The sequence below is a fragment of the Zingiber officinale genome, unplaced genomic scaffold (assembly GCF_018446385.1).
Source record: "Zingiber officinale cultivar Zhangliang unplaced genomic scaffold, Zo_v1.1 ctg150, whole genome shotgun sequence".
Classification (NCBI taxonomy): domain Eukaryota; kingdom Viridiplantae; phylum Streptophyta; class Magnoliopsida; order Zingiberales; family Zingiberaceae; genus Zingiber; species Zingiber officinale.
The window spans coordinates 99,626-123,094 of record NW_024589845.1 but is presented as its reverse complement, the minus strand read 5'-3'; the positions used below and the strand labels follow the sequence as shown (position 1 = coordinate 123,094).

The 23,469-nt window shown below is 40.1% G+C and overlaps 2 protein-coding genes across 2 annotated transcripts; both read left to right on the top strand.

Moving 5' to 3' along the window:
* The first annotated feature begins 1,260 nt into the window (after positions 1 to 1,260).
* On the top strand, positions 1,261 to 4,877 carry LOC122036386 (F-box protein SKIP8-like). Its single transcript, XM_042595680.1, has 3 exons — positions 1,261 to 1,824; positions 3,847 to 4,043; positions 4,592 to 4,877. Exons 1-3 carry the CDS (start codon positions 1,453 to 1,455, stop codon positions 4,848 to 4,850), a joined length of 828 nt encoding a protein of 275 aa, XP_042451614.1. The 5' UTR covers positions 1,261 to 1,452; the 3' UTR covers positions 4,851 to 4,877.
* A 1,049-nt stretch (positions 4,878 to 5,926) lies between these two features.
* On the top strand, positions 5,927 to 9,244 carry LOC122036385 (F-box protein SKIP8-like). Its single transcript, XM_042595678.1, has 3 exons — positions 5,927 to 6,571; positions 8,488 to 8,684; positions 8,799 to 9,244. Exons 1-3 carry the CDS (start codon positions 6,203 to 6,205, stop codon positions 9,064 to 9,066), a joined length of 834 nt encoding a protein of 277 aa, XP_042451612.1. The 5' UTR covers positions 5,927 to 6,202; the 3' UTR covers positions 9,067 to 9,244.
* Positions 9,245 to 23,469: the final 14,225 nt, after the last annotated feature.

Below are 23,469 nucleotides of genomic sequence, written 5' to 3'. Positions count from 1 at the left end.
AAAATCGGATGAGGTATCGCTGGTGTTGACGGAGGAGAGACTAAGATGCTGCGGTCATGCGGGCTTTGACGAACAGACCCCACGTGACCTTGAAAGACTACCGGGTTTGAGCCAGTGGTACCGGAACTCTGCACACTCTCAGACAAGCACATAGAACATTAGAGACCAAGAATCAGGGAAAAAGTCCCCGGAGCAGGACACAGTGTACAAAGGAAGAAGAAAAGTTGACAAGTGGGCGAGTGAGCGTACCTGTGCACGGGAGAGGACGTCCCTTTTTATATGACAGTGCGTACCTTCTGGAGACTGACCCTGTCAGAGGGTGTCGGGTGTCAAGACTTGTCGAGTGGTGGAGGACACGTGACCTTCTCCTATAGACTGGAGGAAGGTTATACTTGCAGATGACCCTAACCGCATGCAACAGATATTCTCTAATAGGTGGTTACGATTCCTTGACCTGTTGTCCCATAACGCCTACTGTCCTCTGCCCAGGTGGGGTTGAGGCAGCTTGAGTCAGTCCGTAAACTGAGTGAATGGTGGGGTGCGATCGAAGTCCATTTCTGTCGACCTTTATGATTCAGACCTGATCGAGAATAACAAGTTTGCTTACATAGGTTAACTTGAGAACACTCGATCGGTAAAGCCAGGTCAGGCTTGGTCCTGATCACGCTTCCTACCGCAGACCTGGTTTCCCGACCGATAAACCTCGCCCTGGCTTTATACGCTGGATGACCCCAGGTGGTCCTACTCCGTATATTAACTGTCACATCTCCTTGACTTTTGACTGTCACATCTCTTTAACTTTTGACTGTCACATCTTCTTGACTTCTGATTACCATATCCTCTTGACTTCTAACGATCAGACCCTACCATTATACATCGTATCATTTTATTTTTTGGAAACTTTTAAAGATTTATAATAAAATGTATATCATTTACACTATTATTTTATTTTAAAAATAATGATACTAATTATGGCTTTAAATAGTTGTTTTGAAGATGTTACTAATTTTTAAGTTCTTTATTTGTTGGCACTGATAGATTCCTTTGAGTGCCTCATTCAAACAAGAAAACAAGGATTTTATTTTATTTGGAAAATTGAGGTGACTTTCAAACCACCTTGCTACGTTGACTTGTTTATTCGGAGACAAAGTCGCCGGCTACAAGCGTAACCTACGTGGTGCTGATCCATCCGTGCTCCGGTTCCGCTCGACGGCTGAGGACTCGATCGCTTATAAAATTTTATGCGGGGCAATTCTCCGAGATATCCAACTACCTCCCCTCCAGGCGCGCTCACACGGCGGCGACTGGCGAGTCTTTTGACTGACCGCGCCGCCTCCCAAATCCCCAATCCGTCGACGCCGGGGCGAGAATTCTTGTTCATCTTTCTCGTGAAGTGCCCAGCCTTGCTTTGATCTAGGGTTGGATGCCGCCCCCAAGCTGGATGGGCTTTAGATGGACGCGGTCGACCCCTTCTCCCTCCGCTCGTGTTTGATCGCCGCCGGAGCCACTGCTCTGTGCTGCCTCTGCGCCGCTTGGGTGCTCCGGTTGCGCACCGGGTGGAGGGAGAAGCAGCAGCAGCAGCAGCAGCCGCTCTGTGGGTGCGGCGGAAGTGGAGGCGAGCAGCACATGGAGGTGGGCGAAAAAGTTGCGGAGGCGGAGGATCGGCAGGCAGGCGGGTCGATGATAGAGCAGCTGGTGCCGGAGATCACCATACACTCGCTCAGCTACCTCGACTATGCCAGTCTTTGCCGGTTCTCTATGACAAACTCCGTGATGAGGAAGGCTGCCAACGACGATGGCACCTGGAAGGTCCTCTATCACAAGGTTTGCGCCCTGCCATCTTGATCGACTTTGCTAAAGACAGTAAGTGTTAATCATGTACAAGATTGTAGTTTTAGTACAGGGGACCGAAGTCCAGTTGTTGTAAGTATAATAGTCCTAAGGTAGTGAAATTCCTTGTCAGGTAAGTTTTGACCCAGACGGAAGGCATAACGATCTAGACACGGGCCACAAACTACCCACACTTGGATAGAAAGACCGACCCCCCTCTGAAGCTTTACTGTTTCTTGCACAATTTGATGGAAGGCAAAAAAATGTTGGGGAGGGGGGAGAGCCATTAGTGAGATACCACTATGGAAGAACTAGAATTCTAATCTTTTGTTAGAACCTACAGGCCAAGAAATGGTTTCTATGGGCGCTCCTCCAATGCACTAAACCAAATCGATGTGTTATACTAGATGATGATCATGCAGATGATTCAATTGGTTACTACTCACTGCAACTAATGGCCATTAGAGTGTGGAAGATTTTGCATTTCGATGTTCTTTCTTTCCCTGTGGGAGAATACTAATTTGTTGAAAAGTTTAGGACTATGCATTGAATTGTTTGCAAACTACATTTGATTTCCTAACTTCTTGTGTGTCGTGGATTGTATGTATGTTTTTGACATTTTCATTCACCCCGACTTTTGGGTTTGGGTATATGGATGTTATCCCTCCATTGATACTTACATCTTCTGCTCTAATCGATTCACCTCGTACTATAGAATTAATTGGCTTTTTTTGGTTATGTCCATCTGATTTCAACCTATTTTCTATCATTTTATCATCTACCAGAGGTTGTGGAATATTTCTCATAGATGTTAGTATTTTTTTTTATTCTTCATCCTTTCGAGTGATGATAATTATCCATCTTAGCAATTGTACATGTTGCTTCCTAATACGTCGATGCTTATACAATTCTCTCTTTAGCATAGGGGGCATGCGATGATGACATATGACTCCAAAAGCTCATCCCTATTTCAACCTTCAATTTTAGTTTATCCTCTTAATGATTTAGTCATTGATTTCTCCTTGTTCATATCGTTATCAAACTTTATAGTAGTAAAAATGAGCGTTTTACCAAGTTATAAGCTCCATTGACGATGTATCTTTTATGTTTTAATGCAAATGTTTGAGCCTGCTGATTGTAGCAAATCGCTTTATGGTAGTTACACTTAACAGTATGTTATACCTACATTTGTTTACATAGTTTAACTCCAACCGGCAAGGAATTTCACTTTTCTCATCCATATTGTTCTATAGCTTTGATTGTGCAGGTTGATTGTGTCTTGGTAATAGTCATGAAAATCATGTCTTGGTAATAGTCATAAAAACCAAGAGGGAACCAGCACTGATCTCGCAACCGAGAAGGAAAGTATCAATGTAGAAACTTTTATTCTAGCTTTAACGAATAAAATAATAGTATGATTGCTGCGTTTATAAATTTTACTAACTTGGTCTCGTGAAAACTTAAACAAAAAGAGATTAGATGCACTAGAAAAATAGAAATAATACCAAGAGAAAAAAAAAACATGAAATTGTTTTGTAGACTAGGCTGAATCATTCTAAAGTTTCTTTGCATTAGTTTCAGTATTTTTTTCTCAGCGAGTAATCTTTCTCCAGACTTTTCTTCTTCTTCTTCCATGAGCCCACCTCTTCGAGAAATACTATCAAGTAGTTATGTTAATCTTGTGCTTAGAGTGATTATGTCAACTCGGGCATTGACATGGCTATGATGCATATCGATACTTGTTTGCCATTATAATTTTCCTGAAAATATTCTACTCATCGTGTACCTATTACGATCGGTTTCGTATCATTTGAGTACTCCATTTGGTTTCTGTTTGTGAGCAATATATGATTTCTTGCTGAATTGTGTCACTAGTTAATCACTCTGCACTATTTGGTTCAAGTCCTGCATGGAACATACAAATGGAGCCAGTCGATATCGATATCTCCCTGTTTCTTTTTCTAAGTCCAGTCTTGTAGGACTTATCGATTCATTATAGCATTACTTCGCTTGTAGGACTTCAATGTTGAACAAGAGATCGTTACCCCGACAAATGGATGGAAGGCTTACTATGCTGTCACAAAAGCTATTATGGATGTGAATGCAAGATTCTTCAATATAATTAGAGAGGGCTCGCTTCAGGCAATGAGTTGTCTATGGTTGAATGCGAACTACGTAAAATGCATACACGAGCCTGGAGGAATATTCACAGGGTACGTCACCCAAAACCTTTACTCTGTCGTTTTTTCGCTAGAAAAACTTTATAGTAAGTTAAGATACACCATGATTTCAAACTTTGATCGAGAAATATATAGTGTCCACAAAAACAATATTGATCAGATCAGGAATGAAAGGCAAAGGGAGTGATGGAGGTGCATATAGATCATGATGGATTTCCTTGTATGAATTCAGTCCTTTTCTTGGCTTTTCGATTGGGTGTTGGTTGATTTCTTGCCATCGTTACTATTAACTCCGTTAGTTAAAAGGTTTGTGTCGAAATTTATCCTTTAATTAGTCTCATATGATAAACACTTGCTACCTGCATTGCAAATGCCATTTAAGTTCGTTAACAATCTGCATGCACTAGAGTTCTTCCTCATTTCCTTCAAGTTATAACGAAAAACTCTTCGCATTAGTTAGCATTACCTCTATCGCCTCTTCATTCGAAAAAACAATAATTGTAAATGCATGTTTCCTTCAAACTCAATCTGTTAATGCAAATAAGTTAAGGTAACTAATCATTCTTTAGTTGGATTTTCAGGTATGACGCGGTAATGGATAGATGGGCATTGATATTCGGCTGGCGGATTCCAGGTGATGAACCAGGTGATGAACAAGGGATTGATGTCCAAATAAAGAATGTCAGTACTACTCGTATTCTCGAAGATGAGGCTTGGGTCACCATGGATGCTTACATGGATGGGATCTTTGGGTCGTTCCGCGTCACCAATGGGTATGAGTTCCACAACGGCCAGTGGTTCATTGTTCATCATTCATCATTCATCATCAGAGATCAATAATGATGCAAGAAGATCGACAGAACTGAAGCCCATCAAAAAAGCAATACATTGGCACAAACAGGCTAGAACTCATCCTTCTCTTTTCATTTCACACAACTATATATATATAATGTTTTATACTTCGCCCTATGTTTTAGAATGGATCGGTTGTATTTGTGGAACAAAGCTTGATTGTTGAATATAGATCTTCATGAAATCTTGGAATAGAACTTACATCCACGGTTGTTCGACAATGGTCACCAAAGTTATAATTGTCATTCATGTTTTGATAATCTTATCAAATTTTTCTAGTCATATTTTGATGAGGCATCGAGATAATAGTTTTATAATTATTAATTTATAAAAACGTCTAACGGTTTAAAAAAATGCATTTAATATATATTTTCTATCTGTATTACTTTTCCTACAAGTTTTATTTTTTGGATAACTTTTAAAAATTTATAATAAAATGTATATCATTTACTCTCTATTATTTTATTTTAAAAATAATGATACTAATTATGGCTTTAAATAAATTTTCAAGTTCTTTAATTTGTTGGCATTGGTAGATTCCTTTGAGTGCTTCATAGTTCATTCAAACAAGAAAAAAAAAGATTAAGCAGGTTGGAGAATGTCGAGCCTGGAATGATCGATTTGGTCTCATGAAAATTTTTTATTGGTCATCAAAATAAATCGAGAAATGCTCGTAGCGGACAATTCAGAAGTTTAACATCCTTTAATTACGTATCTTATTTGAAAGAAAAAATTTTATAAATTCATCATAGTTAAGGTTAAAATCATAAATATTGAATGATAATACGAATAATCTGTACCATAATCCGGGGGCATTCAAACAAGATCCTCCTATTTGAGATTAATTAGTGAAACACGTAGTGCATTGACTTGAATACTCTCCGGTCAATCTCAGCTGTTTCGTAAAATAACAGCTAAACAACGAGAGAAAAAAAAAAGTATAAGCAAAATGACTTCAACGTTGCTCGTTAATTGCGGATCCGAAGTCGCCGCATCCAAGCGGGATCTACGCGCCGCCGCTACGTCAGCTGTCAGCCTGCCGACCCACTCACTCCGTCAGGAGAGACTTTATGCGCCCTACCGCGGTGCTGATCCATCCGTGCTCCCGTTCCGCTCGACGGCGGATGATTCGATCGCTTATAACATTTTATGCGGGACAGTAGGAGGCGTTATCCAACCAGCACCCCTCCCGGCGACTGGCGAGTCTTTTGACTGCCCGCGCCGCCTCCAAAATCATCGACGCTGGGGCGAGAGCGAGAATTCTCGTTCATCGATCTCGCGAAGTGGGGCCCAGCTTTGATCTAGGGTTTGATGCCTCCCCCAAGCTGGATGTGCTCTAGATGGACGCGGCCGACCCCTTCTCCCTCCGCTCGTGTTTGATCGCCGCCGGATCCACCGCTCTGTGCTGCCTCTGCGCCGCTTGGGTGCTCCGGTGGCGCGCCGGGTGGAGGGAGAAGAAGAAACAGCAGCAACAGCCGCAGCTCTGCGGGTGCGGCGGAAGTGTAGGAGAGGGGCACATGGAGGTGGGCGAAAAGGTCGCGGAGGATCGGCAGGCCGGCGGGTCGATGATAGAGCAGCTGGCGCCGGAGATCACCACGGACGCGCTCAGCTTCCTCGACTATGCCAGCCTTTGCCGGCTCTCAATGACGAACTCCGTGATGAGGAAGGCTGCCAACGACGATGGCGCCTGGAAGGTCCTCTATCACAAGGTTTGCCCCTTTTTTTTTCTTTTTTTTTTTTAAAGAAAAAAAATGATAAATCAGTTAACCTCATTGACTATTTTGGAGGTGATCGGATGGTCATGTTTTCCACCAATCACCAAGGTAAATCAGGAAGTCTACACAGTGGTCTTATTTTTTTTCTAAAGAAGAACACTTGCTTGGTGTCTAGTCGTGCCATCTTGATCATGGCACTACTTTGCAAATGTTAATCATGTACAAAATTGTAGTTAATAGTCCTAATATAGCAAAATTCCTTATTGGGTAAGTTTTGACCGACATGAAAATCATAACAATTCAAGCACAGTCTCATAGAGAGGCTTAGTGAAATATACATGTGTGTAGAGATGCAAATTGATGCAAATTAATCACACTTGGATAGAAAGACCCTAAGCAGGCGACTGATGTTGTTGTACTGGTGTTTAAAAAAATATATTTAAAATCTCGATTCCCAGCTCGACTGTTCAATAGCAATCGACTGACAACTGCTAAAATAGATTGGGTAACCTATCGAATTAACTAATTTTTTATATGTTTGATTTGTTCTATTTTTGTGGCAAAATTCAATGTTAGTCCAAAAAAGTTCGGTTTATTCTGTTTTAATAATCGGTTCAGTCGGTTCTGTTATTAATTGATTGCTCACCCCTAGATACTACTCTGGGAGAACTATAAATATAATTCTAATCTTGTGTTAAAATCTACTGGCCAAGGGATAGTTTCTATCGGGCAATCCTCCTGTTTGTTGGTTGTGAACAAAATGATCCAATGCACTAAACCAAATCGATGTGTTATATACTAGATGATGATTATGCAGAGGACTCAATTGGTTATTACTCCCATAACTAATGCCCACCAGAGTGTAGAAGATTTTGCATTTCGATGTTCTTTCATTGTCGGTGGGAGACTACTAATTTGTTGAAAAGTTTAGGACTATGCATCGAATTGTTTGCAAAGCTACATTTGATTTCCTAACATTTTTGTGCGTCGTGGATTGTTTGTATATGGATGTTATCCATCCATTGATACTTACATCTACTCTAATCGATTCATCTCATACTATAGAATTAATTGGTTTCTTTTTTTTTGGTCATGTCCATGTGATTTCAACCTATTTTCTATCGTTTTACGTCTACCAAGGGTTGTGGAATATTTCTCATAGATGTCAGTATTTTTTTTATTCTTCATCCTTTCAAGTGATGCTTATACAGTTCATTGTTAGCCGCCTTATTTTTTACATTGATGCTTATACCGTTCTTTCTTTAGCTTAAGGAGCATGCGATGATGAAATATTATTCCAAAAGTTCATCCCTATTTCACCCATCCATTTTAGTTATCCTCTTATGATTTTGTCATCGATATCTCCTTGTTCGTATTGTTATCGAACTTTATAGTAGTAAAAATGAACTTTTTCCATTGACAATGTATCTTTTATGTGTCGACGCAAATGTTTGAACCCGCTGATTGCAGCAAATCGTTTGGAGGTATCATGTTAGTCCTTATAGTTTTGTAGACTCGAGCTGAATTATTCTACACGTTTAGCACGATACTATTTCATTGCATTAGTTTCAGTATTTTTTTCTCAGCATGTAATCTTTCTCGAGATTTGTCTTCTTCGTCACGGATGAGTCCACCTCTTCGAGAAATGCTATCAAGGAGTTATGTTAACCTTGTGCCTAGAGTGATTGTGTCAACTCGGGTATTGACATGGCTATGATGTATATCGATACTTGAAATATTCTACTAATCGTGTACCTGTTTTACGATCGGTTTGTTATCGTTTGAGTACTCTTGCTGAATTGTATCACTAGTTAATCATTGAACATACAAATTGAGCCAGTCATTTTTAGTGGCATCTCCTAGTTTCTTTTTCAAGTCCAGTCTATTCATTGGCATTACTTCACTTGTAGGACTTCAATGTAGAACAGGAGACCGTTACCCCGACAAATGGATGGAAGGCTTACTATGCTGTCACAAAAGCTATTATGGATGTGAATGCGAGATTCTACAATATAATCAGAGAGGGCTCGCTTCAGGCAATGAGTTATCTATGGCTGAATGCCGACTATGTAAAATGCATACATGAATCTGGTGGAATATTCACAGGGTAAACGCCCAAAACCTTTACTCAATCTGTTTATGCAAACTAGTTAAGGTAAACCTCCGGGGCTTATCGTTTGTGGCCAAACTAGTTCGATAGTTTCTTCGGTTGGATTTTCAGGTACGACGCGGTAATAGATAGATGGGCATTGATATTCAGCTGGGGGGTTCCAGGCAATGATGGACATGGGATTGATACCCAAATACAGAATGTGAGAGTTCGTATTCTTGAAGGCGCGGCATGGGTCACCATGGACGCTTACATTGATGTGGACTTTGGGCTGTTCCGCGTCACCAATGTGTATGAGTTCCATGACGGCCAGTGGTTCATCGTCCATCATCATAGCTCGGTAATGATGCAAGAAGATCCACATAACATATTTGGCTGAGCAGGCTATCATCCTTCTCGTTCATTTTGCACAACTATATAATGTTTAAGCTTTGAGCTACCGATAAGTTTATGTTGGATAATTTTGCCTAAGTTTTAGGCTCGATAGGTTGTATTTGTGGAACAAAGCTTGATTGTTGAATATAGATCTTGATCACGAAATCGTGGAATAGAACTTACATCCATAGTTGTTCTACAAAGATCACGAAAATTATAGTACTTACCATTCAAGTTTAGCATTGTTCATCATTCTTCGCTAAGTAGATATTGAGAGAAAATATTAGGATGAGTTGATTGTAATTTTTTTGATCCGGGATAGTTTGAAATCATCTTTTTGCTATGAAAGACAATGATTTTACACATTTTTTTTATTAGGATTATTTTATTGACCTTTAAACTGAGGGTAGATTTTTTTTTCAACCCAGAGGCTCCAGACCCTAAAGATCTGATTCAATTAATCCGATTTTGACCTATTCGAACCAATCTTGATCTCAAATTAATCCTGTATAGTGTTATAATACTATGACATATAGCTATACACATGTAATGAGGCTTTAATTCTCGCAGGATATAAACAACTATGATGCTCAAACTACTTATATGATGTTGGCTCCCATCAGGATCCATATGCACCTTCCAGTTTTACCTGGAGTCAGATTTCTTACTTGGGTTAAAAAAAAACTACTAAAATAATATCAAAGTATTTTTGAAAATAAAAATAGGATAAAATATGATGGAACGATATTTTCATGTTACATGAAAAGTAGCGTTTTTTTTTAATTGGCTTTTTACCAAAAGGAAACAGTAAAATTAAGTATGTATCAAAAGTCGTATTATGATTTTATAATTATTAAAAGGTGCATTAATGAATATGAAAGTTCTTTTATACTCCTCTCACTAACATCATCTTTTGTTATCCCATTTTTCAAAACATCCGAAGCACATTCGAATTATTTAGATTTAAAAATTTCATTGATGGTTTGGATTGTGATGGCGTCAACATCTTTCTCCCTCCCTATCTCAACGCGTGCAAGTCTCACACTTTTCTAACTCTCCGATTGCGAAATTTTTTCACATATTTTTAGTTACGAGATCGTCCCCCCAACGAAAGAGTACGTAAGCGCCTTCGTGTGTCCGTCAAGCGACGTCAAGGGTTTCCGACAAAAATCCACACTGTTCAGTCTTTGCAATGAAGTTTAGGGTTTCTACCAATTCTCTCCTTTCATAATGGCGGAAGGAAGTGGGCTGGGTATTTCATCCTCTGCTGTTAAATTATCCGCAAAGGTATCACCTTCGATGCCATCGGATTTGCAAAACCTGAACCAGTTTGGACAGAAACTACAATAGAATATCCACAACAAGAAGCCAGGTAAGTCGAGATCAAATAGTATGAATAGAAAATATTGATATAAAATATTAAATATTAAATTTCTGATGTTATTTATAGCGTTGACTGTGGCTACTTTGTGATGCAATATATTCAATGTCTTCTATACGATCTGAAGATGGACTTCAAACAAAGACACATGAAAAAAAATTAGAATTGATGTAATTATATCAATTTTGAGGGGCGTGTTCTGTAAAACATCGGATTAATTATCCATAGTGTTGTAAGCAAAAAAGTTGGGTAGAAAATGTAAAGATATAATTATATAGTGTTGTTAGTTTTATATCTATGTATGTAGTATTTGTTGTTGAATACAATGATATGTATAATATAAGATGTTTAAACTAAATTATCACAAGAATAACAATACTATTGCTTAGTGAAATAAACATCACAATATTCAAATTGCCATGATGGTGTAGATTAGTGAAAAGAGACATAACTTCACATCATATCTCTCTTATGAAAACTAAAAACTTGGTAGCCGTTGGGATTTTTCAGAAATCCAAATAGGTTAGGTCCAACACTGGTTTCAAGTCTACAAGGTCTGCTTAGAAATATAAAGTAGGCAACTAAGTTAGAGTTAAAACAAATGGTTATTATTATCCCTAGATATTAAAATTCGTTATTCATTGGATGGAGATCCATAAGATTGAAATGTTCTGTGCCAACTGGTACAGAGCAAGAACTTCATTTGTGGTGGTTAGAACCAAGATTTAGCACCATATCTTGCTTCTCCCCTCTCAAACCTTCCTAGGGAACGTGAAATTAAAGAAATCCAAGTGTCGCAGGTCCATCAGTATTTTTGGTCAAAACCAACTGATAGACTTAGACTTCTCCGATTGAACCCATTTCTAATGGTCTGAGTTTCTAGTCTTGCAAGGACTATAACGGTGCTATGCATTAGTTATTTAAAGCTCTCTATAGTTGATCGACCGTTACAAAAATTTTCAACCTAGTTGTGGGCCTGATATGGGATAATATCATACCCACCGTGGGCCTGATATTATCTGATATCAGGCCTAGCTAAGTTGGTCCTGATATTCTCTTATATCATGCCCAACATGGGCTTGATTGGTTGGTACCTCGCCCGCTTTGTTCAATCGATCACAGTCCAATTTTTTGATCCAGATATCTAAAACCTGAGACTATATCTCCGTTCTATATGTTGGTGCAACCTTAGGTCAAGGTTGACCTGGTTGATCTGACTCGAGTTGACCTGACTCGAGTTGTATTTTGATGTTTGACTTAGGAAGATTGTTGGTGCAACCTTAGGTCAAGGTTGACCTAGTTGAGTTGTATTTTGATGTTTGACACTCGTGGAAGAGTTGTATTCTTGATATGGGACAAGAATAGATGTTTGGGAGATTATTGGTGCAACCGTAGGTCAAGGTTGACCTGGTTGACCTGATTCGGGAAAAAGTCCAAGTATGGAGACTTGGCAACGGAAAAGTCCAAGCAGGGAGCTTGGCACTGGAAAAGTCCAAGTATGGAGACTTGGCACGCGAAAAGTCCAAGCAGGGAGCTTGGCACGCGAAAAGTCCAAGTATGGAGACTTGGCATTGGAAAAGTCCAAGTATGGAGACTTGGCACTGGAAAAGTCCAAGTATGGAGACTTGGCACGGAGAAGTCCAAGCAGGGAGCTTGGCACGAGGGAAAGTCCTAACTGGGATGTTAGGCAGTGCGGAAAGTCCCGGTGAGTGAAGCTGAACTGGAAAAGTCCTAACGGGATGTTAGGCAATGGGAAAGTCCTAAGCGGGATGTTAGGCGGTTGGAAAGTCTTGGTGAGTGAAGCGGTTGAAAGTCCTAACTGGGATGTTAGGCGGTGTGGAAAGTCCCGTGAGTGAAGCCGGGCAGGAAAAATCAGATGGATCGAGGGTGATCGGACATCCGGTGTGGAAAAGTCTAAGTGGGTCGAAGGATTGACCGGACACTTAGCGGGAAGTGCTAGCGTCAAGGGTGACCGGATGCTAGGGATGATGTACCAACAGTCAAGGTTGACCGGATGTTGGTGTGGAAGCCTTAGGTTTAGGGTCGAGAAGTTTGGATCGGTCGATGACCGATCCGGTGATCTGCGTTTGCCACGATCGGTCGGTGACCGATCGAATCGAATAAGTGGCTCATCGATTGTAATCGATCGGTCCGAGACCGATCGAGGCAACGCAACCTCACGAGAAGAAAGCCGTGGATCGGTCGGGATCGATCCACCCATGGCCTGATCGGTCGGCGGACCGATCAGCCTGATCGGTCGAGGAGGGCTCTGATCGATCTATTGACCGATCAGAGGGTTCGATCGGTCCACGACCGATCAGGAGGTTCCTGATCGGTCCAGCACCGATCGAGGCGCCGATCGACGAGGACGGCCGATCGGTCGTGGACCGATCAGGAATCTATTGCGACGCAACGGCTAGTTCTCTGCTCTTCTTCTTCGCAGGTATAAAAGAGGGCTACAGGACTTCGGTGAACTCTCTCCTTCTACTTCTTCTTCTTCCTTCCTGTTGCGAAGTGCTGTTGTGCTTGAGCTTTGTTGAGCTCCTCCTTGTCGAAGCTTCGCGTGAGCTTCATTCCACGACTGGATCAGCTGCTGCTGAGTTGCTTGTTGCATCTGTCCGTGAAGTTGCTACTTCATCCGGGACCCCAGTCGACGAGAAGGCAAGCTACTGTGTTTACATTCCTGTTGTATTTTGTTCTTGCTATTCTCTTGTACTCTTAGCTTGCTGTTGCAAGTGATTGTGGCGAGGTTTCTCCACCCACAAGGAGTTTGATTTAGCCGGTTTTCCGGGGACTCATCCACCGACGGATTGATAGGCTTCGTCCACCTTACGGACACGCCGAGGAGTAGGAGTTTCATCTCCGAACCTCGTTACATCCTTGCGTAGAGGTTTGATTTCTTCTCCTGTTTTCTTTCTGCATTTAGTTTCCGCTGCGCTAACCCTAGTTTGTAGAAAGAAACGAGAGCAATTGAGGTCGGCTATTCACACCCCCCTCTCTAGCCGTACGAAGAGATCCTAACAAGTGGTATCAGAGCGAGGTCGCTCTTCATCGGATCAACACCCGTGGGAGCAAAGCTAGAGAATGGATCTCTATGGAGAAGACATCACCATTCCACCCTTCTACGAATGCGGCGACTTCGCGTATTGGAAGGTAAGGATGAAGTACTTTCTTATGACTAACATAATGAATTGGTTTTGTGTACAAGAAGGTTTTACTCCTCCGGTGGATAAGGAAGGAAAACCACTTGAGAAGAAGGAGTGGACAAGAGAACAAATTCACAAATCCGAAATCAACGAAGAGGTAACGAGAATAATTGAATTTTCATTGCCTACTAACATCTTGTGTAAGATAGGTTACAACAATGCCAAGGAATTATGGGATAACTTGGCCAAGTACCATGAGGAGAGCTCCACTTCAAGCCATGAAGAGGAGCCTAGTGAGCCAAGTAGCTCACATCATGGAGGGAGCGAATTGGGAGTTGAGGGCTACTCAACATCCAAGGAAGAAGAGGAGGAGAGTTCCTCTTGTTCAAGATCGGAGCAAGAAGAAGATTCTACCTCCGGAAGGGATGAAGAAGAAAGCTCATCTCCATCCACAAACCTAGGTAACTCAAACACTTTAATTTCGAGCAAATTACATATATTATGCTTTGAGTGTAGGGAGTATGGACATTACAAGAGCAAATGTCCAAAGAGAGTTAGGAAGACTCCACCGGCGCCTAAGGTCAAGGAAGCCGGAGGCCCGATACGCAAAGGCAAGGAGCACGTGGTGTGCTTCCAATGCAAGCGAAGGGGACACTATAGGAGCCAATGTCCGAGGGGGAGGCAACCTCACAAGGACAAGAAACCAAGCACATCAATAGGGGGGGCTAAGGCAAACCCTAAGGTAATCTCTAAGGTTCATTATTGCAATTCTAATAAAACTCATGCTAGTAGTTTTGTTGCAATTGTTAATAATGATAAGCATGTTAACTTTAGGAACCAATACATGTGCTTAGGAGCTAAACATGTTAGCCTAGGTAAGGATAACACTAGAAATACCAACCATAGGATTAACGCTTCTAAAGTTAAGGAAAACCTAGGTAGAAATCCCAAGAAGACTAGACACATGCCTAGGAATATCTCAAGAGAAAATGACAAATTAACACTTGAGGTATTAGAGAGGGAAAATCAAGTCTTGAGGTCAAGACTTGATAATTTAGAAAAGGCTCTTAAAAACATGGAGAAGTCATCTCTAGGGTTTAAGAGTCAAAAACCCAAGTCCAAGGACAAGAAAGGTTTGGGTCACAAACCTAAGTCCCAAGTGGTCAAGCCCACTTATCATAGTGTTCCATTCGATTATGGAACAAAACCTAGGGCTAGGAAGACCACCACCAAGGTCACAAGGGGAGTCACCCCTAGAGTTGATCTTGATGAGTCCCAAATGACCAAGGCTTCAAAGCCTAAGAGGGTCATTAGGAGGGTTGCTAGGGAAGTCATCCCTAGTGAATATTTAGTGAACCCAATGAGCTCATATAGATATTGGGTTCCTAGGAGCATCTTCTCTACCCCATAAATGGGTTAGAAAGTGTCAACTCCAATAAGAAGGGTAGTTAACCCAACTTTGAGGAAATTGACACTCAAGGAGCATTTTCAAGGTTTTTGGGAACTTTTGAAAATGAAATGGAATATTTACTCCTTGGAAGAGTAAGATGTGCCATCATGGAAAATGATGATGTTAATTTCAATTGGCACAATTTGGGTAAATCTAGAGAACTCTTGAGGAAAAATGAAACATGCCAAGTTTTGAGGATAAATTTGATCTTTAAGTGGCATGAATTAATCTAGAGTTCAAGAAGTGTCAAAAATTAGGATTTTGGCATTTTAGGGCAATCAAGGGTTAAATTTTAGGTTAGCAAAGTGGTTAAGGATACTTAGATAGGTAATCTAGGTATATTTATTTATGCTAAATCTTGCCATGATTGATTGCCCTCACATGTCATGACATCATGTTTAGTTTTATTATCATTTGAAATGTCATGATAATGCTTAGGCTAGTTTATATGTCATGCTTTATTTAAGTTTTCAAACTTTATGCCATGACATCATGACATTGGCACATGTTTTTACTTATGATATCATTATATGCCATGTCATCATCTCTTGCATTAATAATCAATTGAATTGATTTAAGGATGAAAAACACATTTTGATATTGAGATCAAATTTGTGTTTAGAAAATGCATGAGACCTTAGTCTAAGATACCTAAACCCATATCTCACATCAAAATTGCCATGGATGTGTTTGATACACTTTAGATGTGTGTGAGATATTAGGATCATGAATTAGGATCAAGGTGCATAGTTCTTGTACCTAGATGAGCCTAATTCAAGAAATGGAGGATCATAGGGAAGGCTTGTGTACAAGTCATGTACATTTAGCCCTAAGATTATGGTCCTAAATTAAAAGGTTTAAAATCATTTTGAAATTGATTTGGAAAACCTTGATGAAGCCATCTTAGTGATTGCATTCATCATTGAACATTGTGATACAAAGTTGAGTTAAACTTGAACTATTTCAAAGTTTTTTGAACTTTGTATCAAGATTAAAAAATGGAAGTTATTTTCATAGAAAACTATTTTTCCATGATAGTATATGTTATGAGGAATGTATCCTCAAAATTTCACGATTTTTCGAATTTTCTAGAATTTTCTAGGAGTTTCTGAATTTCGGGAAGGAAATTTCAGAAATTTCCTGTCAGAGTCTGGATCGGTCTGGGGACCGATCCAGGGAAGTCCTGATCGGTCTGCGGACCGATCCAGTGAAGCATGGATCGGTCTGCAGACCGATCCAGTAAGATCCAGAGAGCTTGGTGCGATGATCCAGTAAGATCCAGAGAGCTTGGTGCGATCTGGTGAAGGCCTGATCGGTCTGGTGACCGATCAGTGACGATCCAATGCGATCAATGAAGCATGGATCGGTCTGGGGACCGATCCAGGGGCTTTTTGGTCGGTCTGAGGACCGATCAGTGCGTGCCAGTTTCTGATTTTCAGCATGTGTATGAAATTTCAGTTTTTGGGAGTTGAGTTTCGGGTTTCTAAAGGTTTGAAACTCTCCAAGACATTGTTGGTGCAATGGTCAAGGGGGAGTTGACTCTTAGGGGGAGTTTTTACTCCTTAAAACTTTTGAGGATTAGTGATATGGGATTATCACTAAGTTGATTGTTGAGTTTATTATCAAAGGGGAAATTAAGAGTTCCTATGAAAGGTATGGGACTTTCATTAGGAAGAAACTCTTGACCTTGATACCCTCCTTTTTCTTTTTGATGTGTGTCAAAAAGGGGAGAGTGTTCATTGGAGAATTATTGGAGAACCCAAGTTAGGTTATCGGGTTAACCTAAGCTAGGGAAAGAATGTCAAGGAATGTTCAAGAAAAGAACATTGGAATTCTTTTTGATGTGTGTCAAAAAGGGGGAGAATTATTGGAGAACCCAAGTTAGGTTATCGGGTTAACCTAAGGGGAGAATGTCCAGAGAATGTTCAAGGAAAGAACATTGGACATTGGAAGATGGTTGGAAAACCTAAGTTAGGTTATCGGGTTAACCTAACTTGATTATGAGTTTTGTCAAACATCAAAAAGGGGGAGATTGTTGGTGCAACCTTAGGTCAAGGTTGACCTGGTTGATCTGACTCGAGTTGACCTGACTCGAGTTGTATTTTGATGTTTGACTTAGGAAGATTGTTGGTGCAACCTTAGGTCAAGGTTGACCTAGTTGAGTTGTATTTTGATGTTTGACACTCGTGGAAGAGTTGTATTCTTGATATGGGACAAGAATAGATGTTTGGGAGATTATTGGTGCAACCGTAGGTCAAGGTTGACCTGGTTGACCTGATTCGGGAAAAAGTCCAAGTATGGAGACTTGGCAACGGAAAAGTCCAAGCAGGGAGCTTGGCACTGGAAAAGTCCAAGTATGGAGACTTGGCACGCGAAAAGTCCAAGCAGGGAGCTTGGCACGCGAAAAGTCCAAGTATTGAGACTTGGCACTAGAAAAGTCCAAGTATGGAGACTTGGCACTGGAAAAGTCCAAGTATGGAGTCTTGGCACGAGGGAAAGTCCTAACTGGGATGTTAGGCAGTGCGGAAAGTCCTGGTGAGTGAAGCCAGGCAGTGGAAAAGTCCTAACTGGGATGTTAGGCAATGGGAAAGTCCTAACTGGGATGTTAGGCAGTTGGAAAGTCTTGGTGAGTGAAGCCAGGCAGTGAGAAAGTCCTAACTGGGATGTTAGGCAGTGTGGAAAGTCCTGGTGAGTGAAGCCGGGCAAGGGAAAAATCCAGATGGATCAAGGGTGATCGGACATCTGGTGTGGAAAAGTCTAAGTGGGTCAAAGGGATTGACCGGACACTTAGCGGGGAGTGCTAGCAGGTCAAGGGAGTGACCAGATGCTAGGGATGATGTACCAACAGGTCAAGGTTGACCGGATGTTGGTGTGGAAGCCTTAGGTTTAGGGCTGAGAAGTTTGGATCGGTCTGATGACCGATCCAGTGATATCGTTGCTCGACGGTCCGGTGACCGATCGTAATCGAATAAGTGGCTCATCGATAATCTGATCGGTCCGAGACCGATCAGAGGCCGCTCCTCACGAGCGCTTACAGTCGCCGATCGATCTGTGGACCGATCAGGTGATAATATCGCGGAAGGGAAAAGGGAGGTTCCCTGATCGGTCCACAGACCGATCAGGAGGTTCCCTGATCGGTCCACAGACCGATCAGGAGGCGCCGATCAGACGAGGGACCGAAGCCTGATCGGTCTGTGGACCGATCAGGAATCTAGCCGTTGCGACGCAACGGCTAGTTCTCTGCTCTTCTTCTTCGCAGGTATAAAAGAGGGCTACAGGACTTCGGTGAAGGCTCTCCTTCTACTTCTTCTTCTTCCTTCCTGTTGCGAAGTGCTGTTGTGCTTGAGCTTTGTTGAGCTCCTCCTTGTCGAAGCTTCGCGTGAGCTTCATTCCACGACTAGATCAGCTGCTGCTGAGTTGCTTGTAGCATCTGTCCGTGAAGTTGCTACTTCATCCGGGACCCCAGTCGACGAGAAGGCAAGCTACTGTGTTTACATTCCTGTTGTATTTTGTTCTTGCTATTCTCTTGTACTCTTAGCTTGCTGTTGCAAGTGATTGTGGCGAGGTTTCTCCACCCACAAGGAGTTTGATTTAGCCGGTTTTCCGGGGACTCATCCACCGACGGATTGATAGGCTTCGTCCACCTTACGGACACGCCGAGGAGTAGGAGTTTCATCTCCGAACCTCGTTACATCCTTGCGTAGAGGTTTGATTTCTTCTCCTGTTTTCTTTCTGCATTTAGTTTCCGCTGCGCTAACCCTAGTTTGTAGAAAGAAACGCGAGCAATTGGGGTCGGCTATTCACACCCCCTCTCTAGCCGTACGAAGAGATCCTAACACTATAAACTAAAAACTTGTTACGGATTGTGATTTATGAATTAGTTTAGAATTTCAAATAGGCTAGGTTGAACACTTGATTTGAAGTCTACAATAAGAACATTGGAAATATCTAATTGTATTGCAATCTAATTTAAATATCTAAGTAATTTTTGACTTAAAAATAAATTGGTGGTAGGTGTTATCCTCGGATATTAAAATTCGACAAAGTGTGTGTTGTTCATTGAATGGAAATCCATAAGATTGAAATGTTCCGTGTCAATTGGCACGGAGCAAGAACTTCATTTGTAGTGGTTAGAACCAAGATTTAGTACCATATCTTGCTTCTCCCCTCTCAAACCTTCTAAGGGAACGTGAAATTAAAGAAATCCAAGTATCGTAGGTCCATTAGTGGATTTCGGTCAAAATCCATTGATGGACTTAGACTTCTCCGATTGAACTCATTTCTAGTGGTTTGAGTTTCTAGTCCTGCAAGGACTCCAACGGTGTTATACATTACTTATTTAAAACTCTCTATAAATGATCAACCGTTACGAAAATTTTTAGCCTAATTGTAGGTCTGATATGGGATAATATCATATCCAATGTGGGCCTGATATGAGATAATATTAGACCTAACATGGGCCTGATATTCTCTTATATCAGGCCCACGTTGGGTCTAATATTATCTCATATCAGACCCAACATAGGCCTGATTGGTTGGGACCTCGCTTGCTTTGTTCAACTGATCATAATCCAATTTTTTGATCTCGCTATCTAAAACCTGAGGCTATATTTCCGTTTTATAAACGAAAAACTTGCTATGGATTGTGATTTATGAATTAGTTTAGAATTTCAAATACGCTAGGTTGAGCACTTGATTTGAAGTCTACAACAAGAACATTGGAAATATCTAATTGTATTGTAATTTAGCTTAAATATCTAAGTAATTTTTGTCTTAAAAATAAATTGGTAATAGGTGTTATCCCCGGATATTAAAATTTGACAGGGTGTGTGTTGTTCATTGAATGGAAATCCATATGATTGAAATGTTCTGTGCCAACTGGCACGGAGCAAGAACTTCATTTGTGGTAGTTAGAACTAAGATTTAGCACCATATCTTGCTTCTCCCCTTTAAAACCTTCCTAGGGAATGTGAAATTAAAGAAATTCAAGTGTCGTAGGTCCATCAGTGGAAACCCACTGATGGACTTAGACTTCTCCGATTAAACCCATTTCTAGTGGCCTGAGTTTCTAGTTTTGCAAGGACTCCAATGGTACAATGCATTACTCATTTAAAGCTCTCTAGAGGTGATTGACCGTTATGAAAATTTTCAGCTTGATTATGGGCCCGATATGGGATAATATCAGACCCAACGTGGACTTGATTGGTTGGCATCTCGCCCGCTTTGTTCAACCAATCACAATCCAATTTTTTTATCCCGATATCTAAAACCTGAGACTATATCTCCATTCTATAAACTAAAAACTTGCTACGGATTGTAATTTGTGAATTAGTTTTCAATTTCAAATAGGCTAGGTCGAACAATAGATATGAGATAATTTAAATTGGTGGTTGTTATTTTGTAAATTAAAATGTGGCAGGTTGTCAGCCATTATAATAACAGAATATTACACTTATTTGAAATTACAAATATACAATTTACAATTTACAATTTAAAGTCTTTGCCTGTCATTATTTTATGGCCAAGCCTAAATCTATAAGCTCTCATTTCAGCTTGTATAAAGTCCATTAATCACTAAAATATCAAACTCTCTGCATAGTGCATCATAAAAAGGCATAATCTAACATACAAGAAAACAATGTTAAACTTGTAAGAGTCTATTTTGCAATAAAGATGATGCAACATAAACAAATACTTATGATTTGCTTTTGGTCGGCCCATTTACTTGAATCGATTTAAACTCTCACCCGGAGATAGGTGCTAAACCACGATGTCATATGTGAGAGTATGACCAATTTAGCTCCTTAAAAAATGACACAAACCAACTGTTGGTATTTAATCTATAACTTTTATTCTATATATTACTCTTTTTATATACAATTTTATTTTAGAATAATAATACGAACCAACTATTGGTGCTAGGCTATTTGAATTTCAAAAAAAAAATCTCAACTCCTAGCAATTTTTTTTGTTCAGAGACATAAGATATGGTGTGAAATTTTAAATCTCAGGATCAAAATCTTGGTTATGATTAATGAACAAAGCGGCCAAGGTCAGATCTTACAAGGACCACGTTGGGCTTGATATTCTAGCATATCAAGCCCAACGTGAGCATGCTGAGATGTTTCATAACGTTCGATCACCTCTAAAGATCTTTAAATTAGAAATGGATAGCACCGTTCGAGTCCTTGGAATACTAGAAACTCATAAGACTTGAAATGGGCGCAACCAGAGATGTGTAGGTCCATCAGTGGATTTTGGTCAAAATCCACTGATAGCCCCACGGTACTTGGATTTCTCTAAAATCACCTTCCCTATCAAGGTTTGAGTTTGTAGAGTCTATATATGGTGTCAAAAACTTAGTTTTAACCTTTACAAATGAAGCTCAAGCTCTGTGCCAGTTGGCACGGAACAAGTGCACCTATTAGATTTCTTTAAATGAACATCATTAAATTTACAACAACACAAAGTACCACTATTTTTTTTTAGTGACAACTTAGTTAGAGGTTAAAGCGACATTGCACTACTATTAGCAATTTCCAATCACACGCTCTAGCCTTAAAACCCACTGCTGGACCTGACCTACTAGAATTTCTATACTTTTTTGCAATCCGCAGTGAGTTTATAATTTACAAAAGAGAGAGATGGTGTCAAGTTTTAGATTTGTGGAGCAAGAATTTGAAGTGATCGGCTGAACAAAGTGACCAAGGTCCTAACCTATCTGGCCCAACGTTGGGCCTAATATGCTAACATATTAGGCCCAACGTGGGCCTGATATGTTAGTATATCAGGCCCAAAATAAGGCTAAGATGTTTCGTAATGTTCGATCACCTCTAAGGATCTTTAAATTAGTAATGGATAGAATCGTTGGAGTCCTTGGAATACTAGAAACTCATAAGACTTGAAATGAGTGCGATCAGAGATGTGTAGGTCCATCATTAGGTTTTGGTCAAAATCCACTAATAGCTCTATAGTACTTGGATTTCTTTAAAATCACCTTCCCTATCAAGGTTTGAGTTTGTAGAATCTATATATGGTGTCAAAACTTAGTTTTAACCTTTACAAATGAAACTCATGCTCCGTGCTAGTTGGCACGGAACATGTGCACCTATTGGATTTTTTAAATGAACATCATTAGATATACAATAACACCAAGCACCGTCATTTTAATTTTTAGTGACAACTTAGTTAGAGGTTAAAGCGATATTGCACTACTATTAGCAATTTCCAATCACACGCTGTAGCCTTAAAACACACTGTTGGACCTGGTCTACTGGAATTTCTATACTTTTTTACAATCTGCAGTGAGTTTATAGTTTATAGAAGGGAAAGATGTTGTCAAGTTTTAGATTTGTGGAGCAAGAATTTGGAAGTGATCGACTGAACAAAGCGGCCAAGGTACCAACCTATCAGGCCCAACGTTGGGCCCAATATGTTAGTATATTAGGCCCAGCATGGGCCTGATATTCTAGCATATCAAGCCCACAATAAGGCTAAGATGTTTTGTAACGTTCGATCACCTTTAAGAATCTTTAAATTAGTAATGGATAGCACTGTTGGAATCCTTGGAATACTAGAAACCCATAAGACTTGAAACTGACGCGATTAGAGATGTGTAAATCCATCAGTAGGTTTTAGTCAAAATCCACTGATGACCCTACGGTACTTGTATTTCTCTAAAATCACCTTCCGTATCAAGGTTTGAGTTTGTAGAATCTATATATGGTGTCAAAACTTAGTTTTAACCTTTACAAATGAAGCTCATGCTCTGTGCCAGTTGACACAAAACATGTGCACCTGAATTGTATTATATTAGCATCAACTGTTGTCCTATTATATTTTTCGAGCACAACAACACTTATTTTGTTTAGATCATAACTTAGAGTTGAAAACAAATTTATAAGACTTTAAAATTTCTAACCCCAACCTATTGATTTTAAATGCACAGTTGGACTGAGTCTATTATATTTCTAAATATTCACAACTGTTAGCGAGTTTTTATTTTACAAAATTGATATATGATGTGAAGTATTAATTCTGTCTTCCTGATATTGGTTTACACTTCTCATATAATAGATATCACTGTATTAAAAAATGAATACTACAAACAATGATATAATAATAATATTTTTTGCACAACTATTTTTTTTACAACATTATGGATGCATACAAAATATAAGGATCCACTCCTCCTGCTTACACAATATTTAAATCAAGTTTAATATAAAGGTAAGTAAACAACTAGGGGTTGGTGGCATTCTACAAGTCCTTCGATTATAGTCCAATTGTTTGCACCGACTGCATTTGATTTTTACCTTCCTATTATATTTCGACTCGATCCTTGCCTTCTTTTACCTACCTGGCTGCACAAGACTATGGGGATCAAGTAACAATATATATGGTGTACATATTAGATTTTCATAATTTATC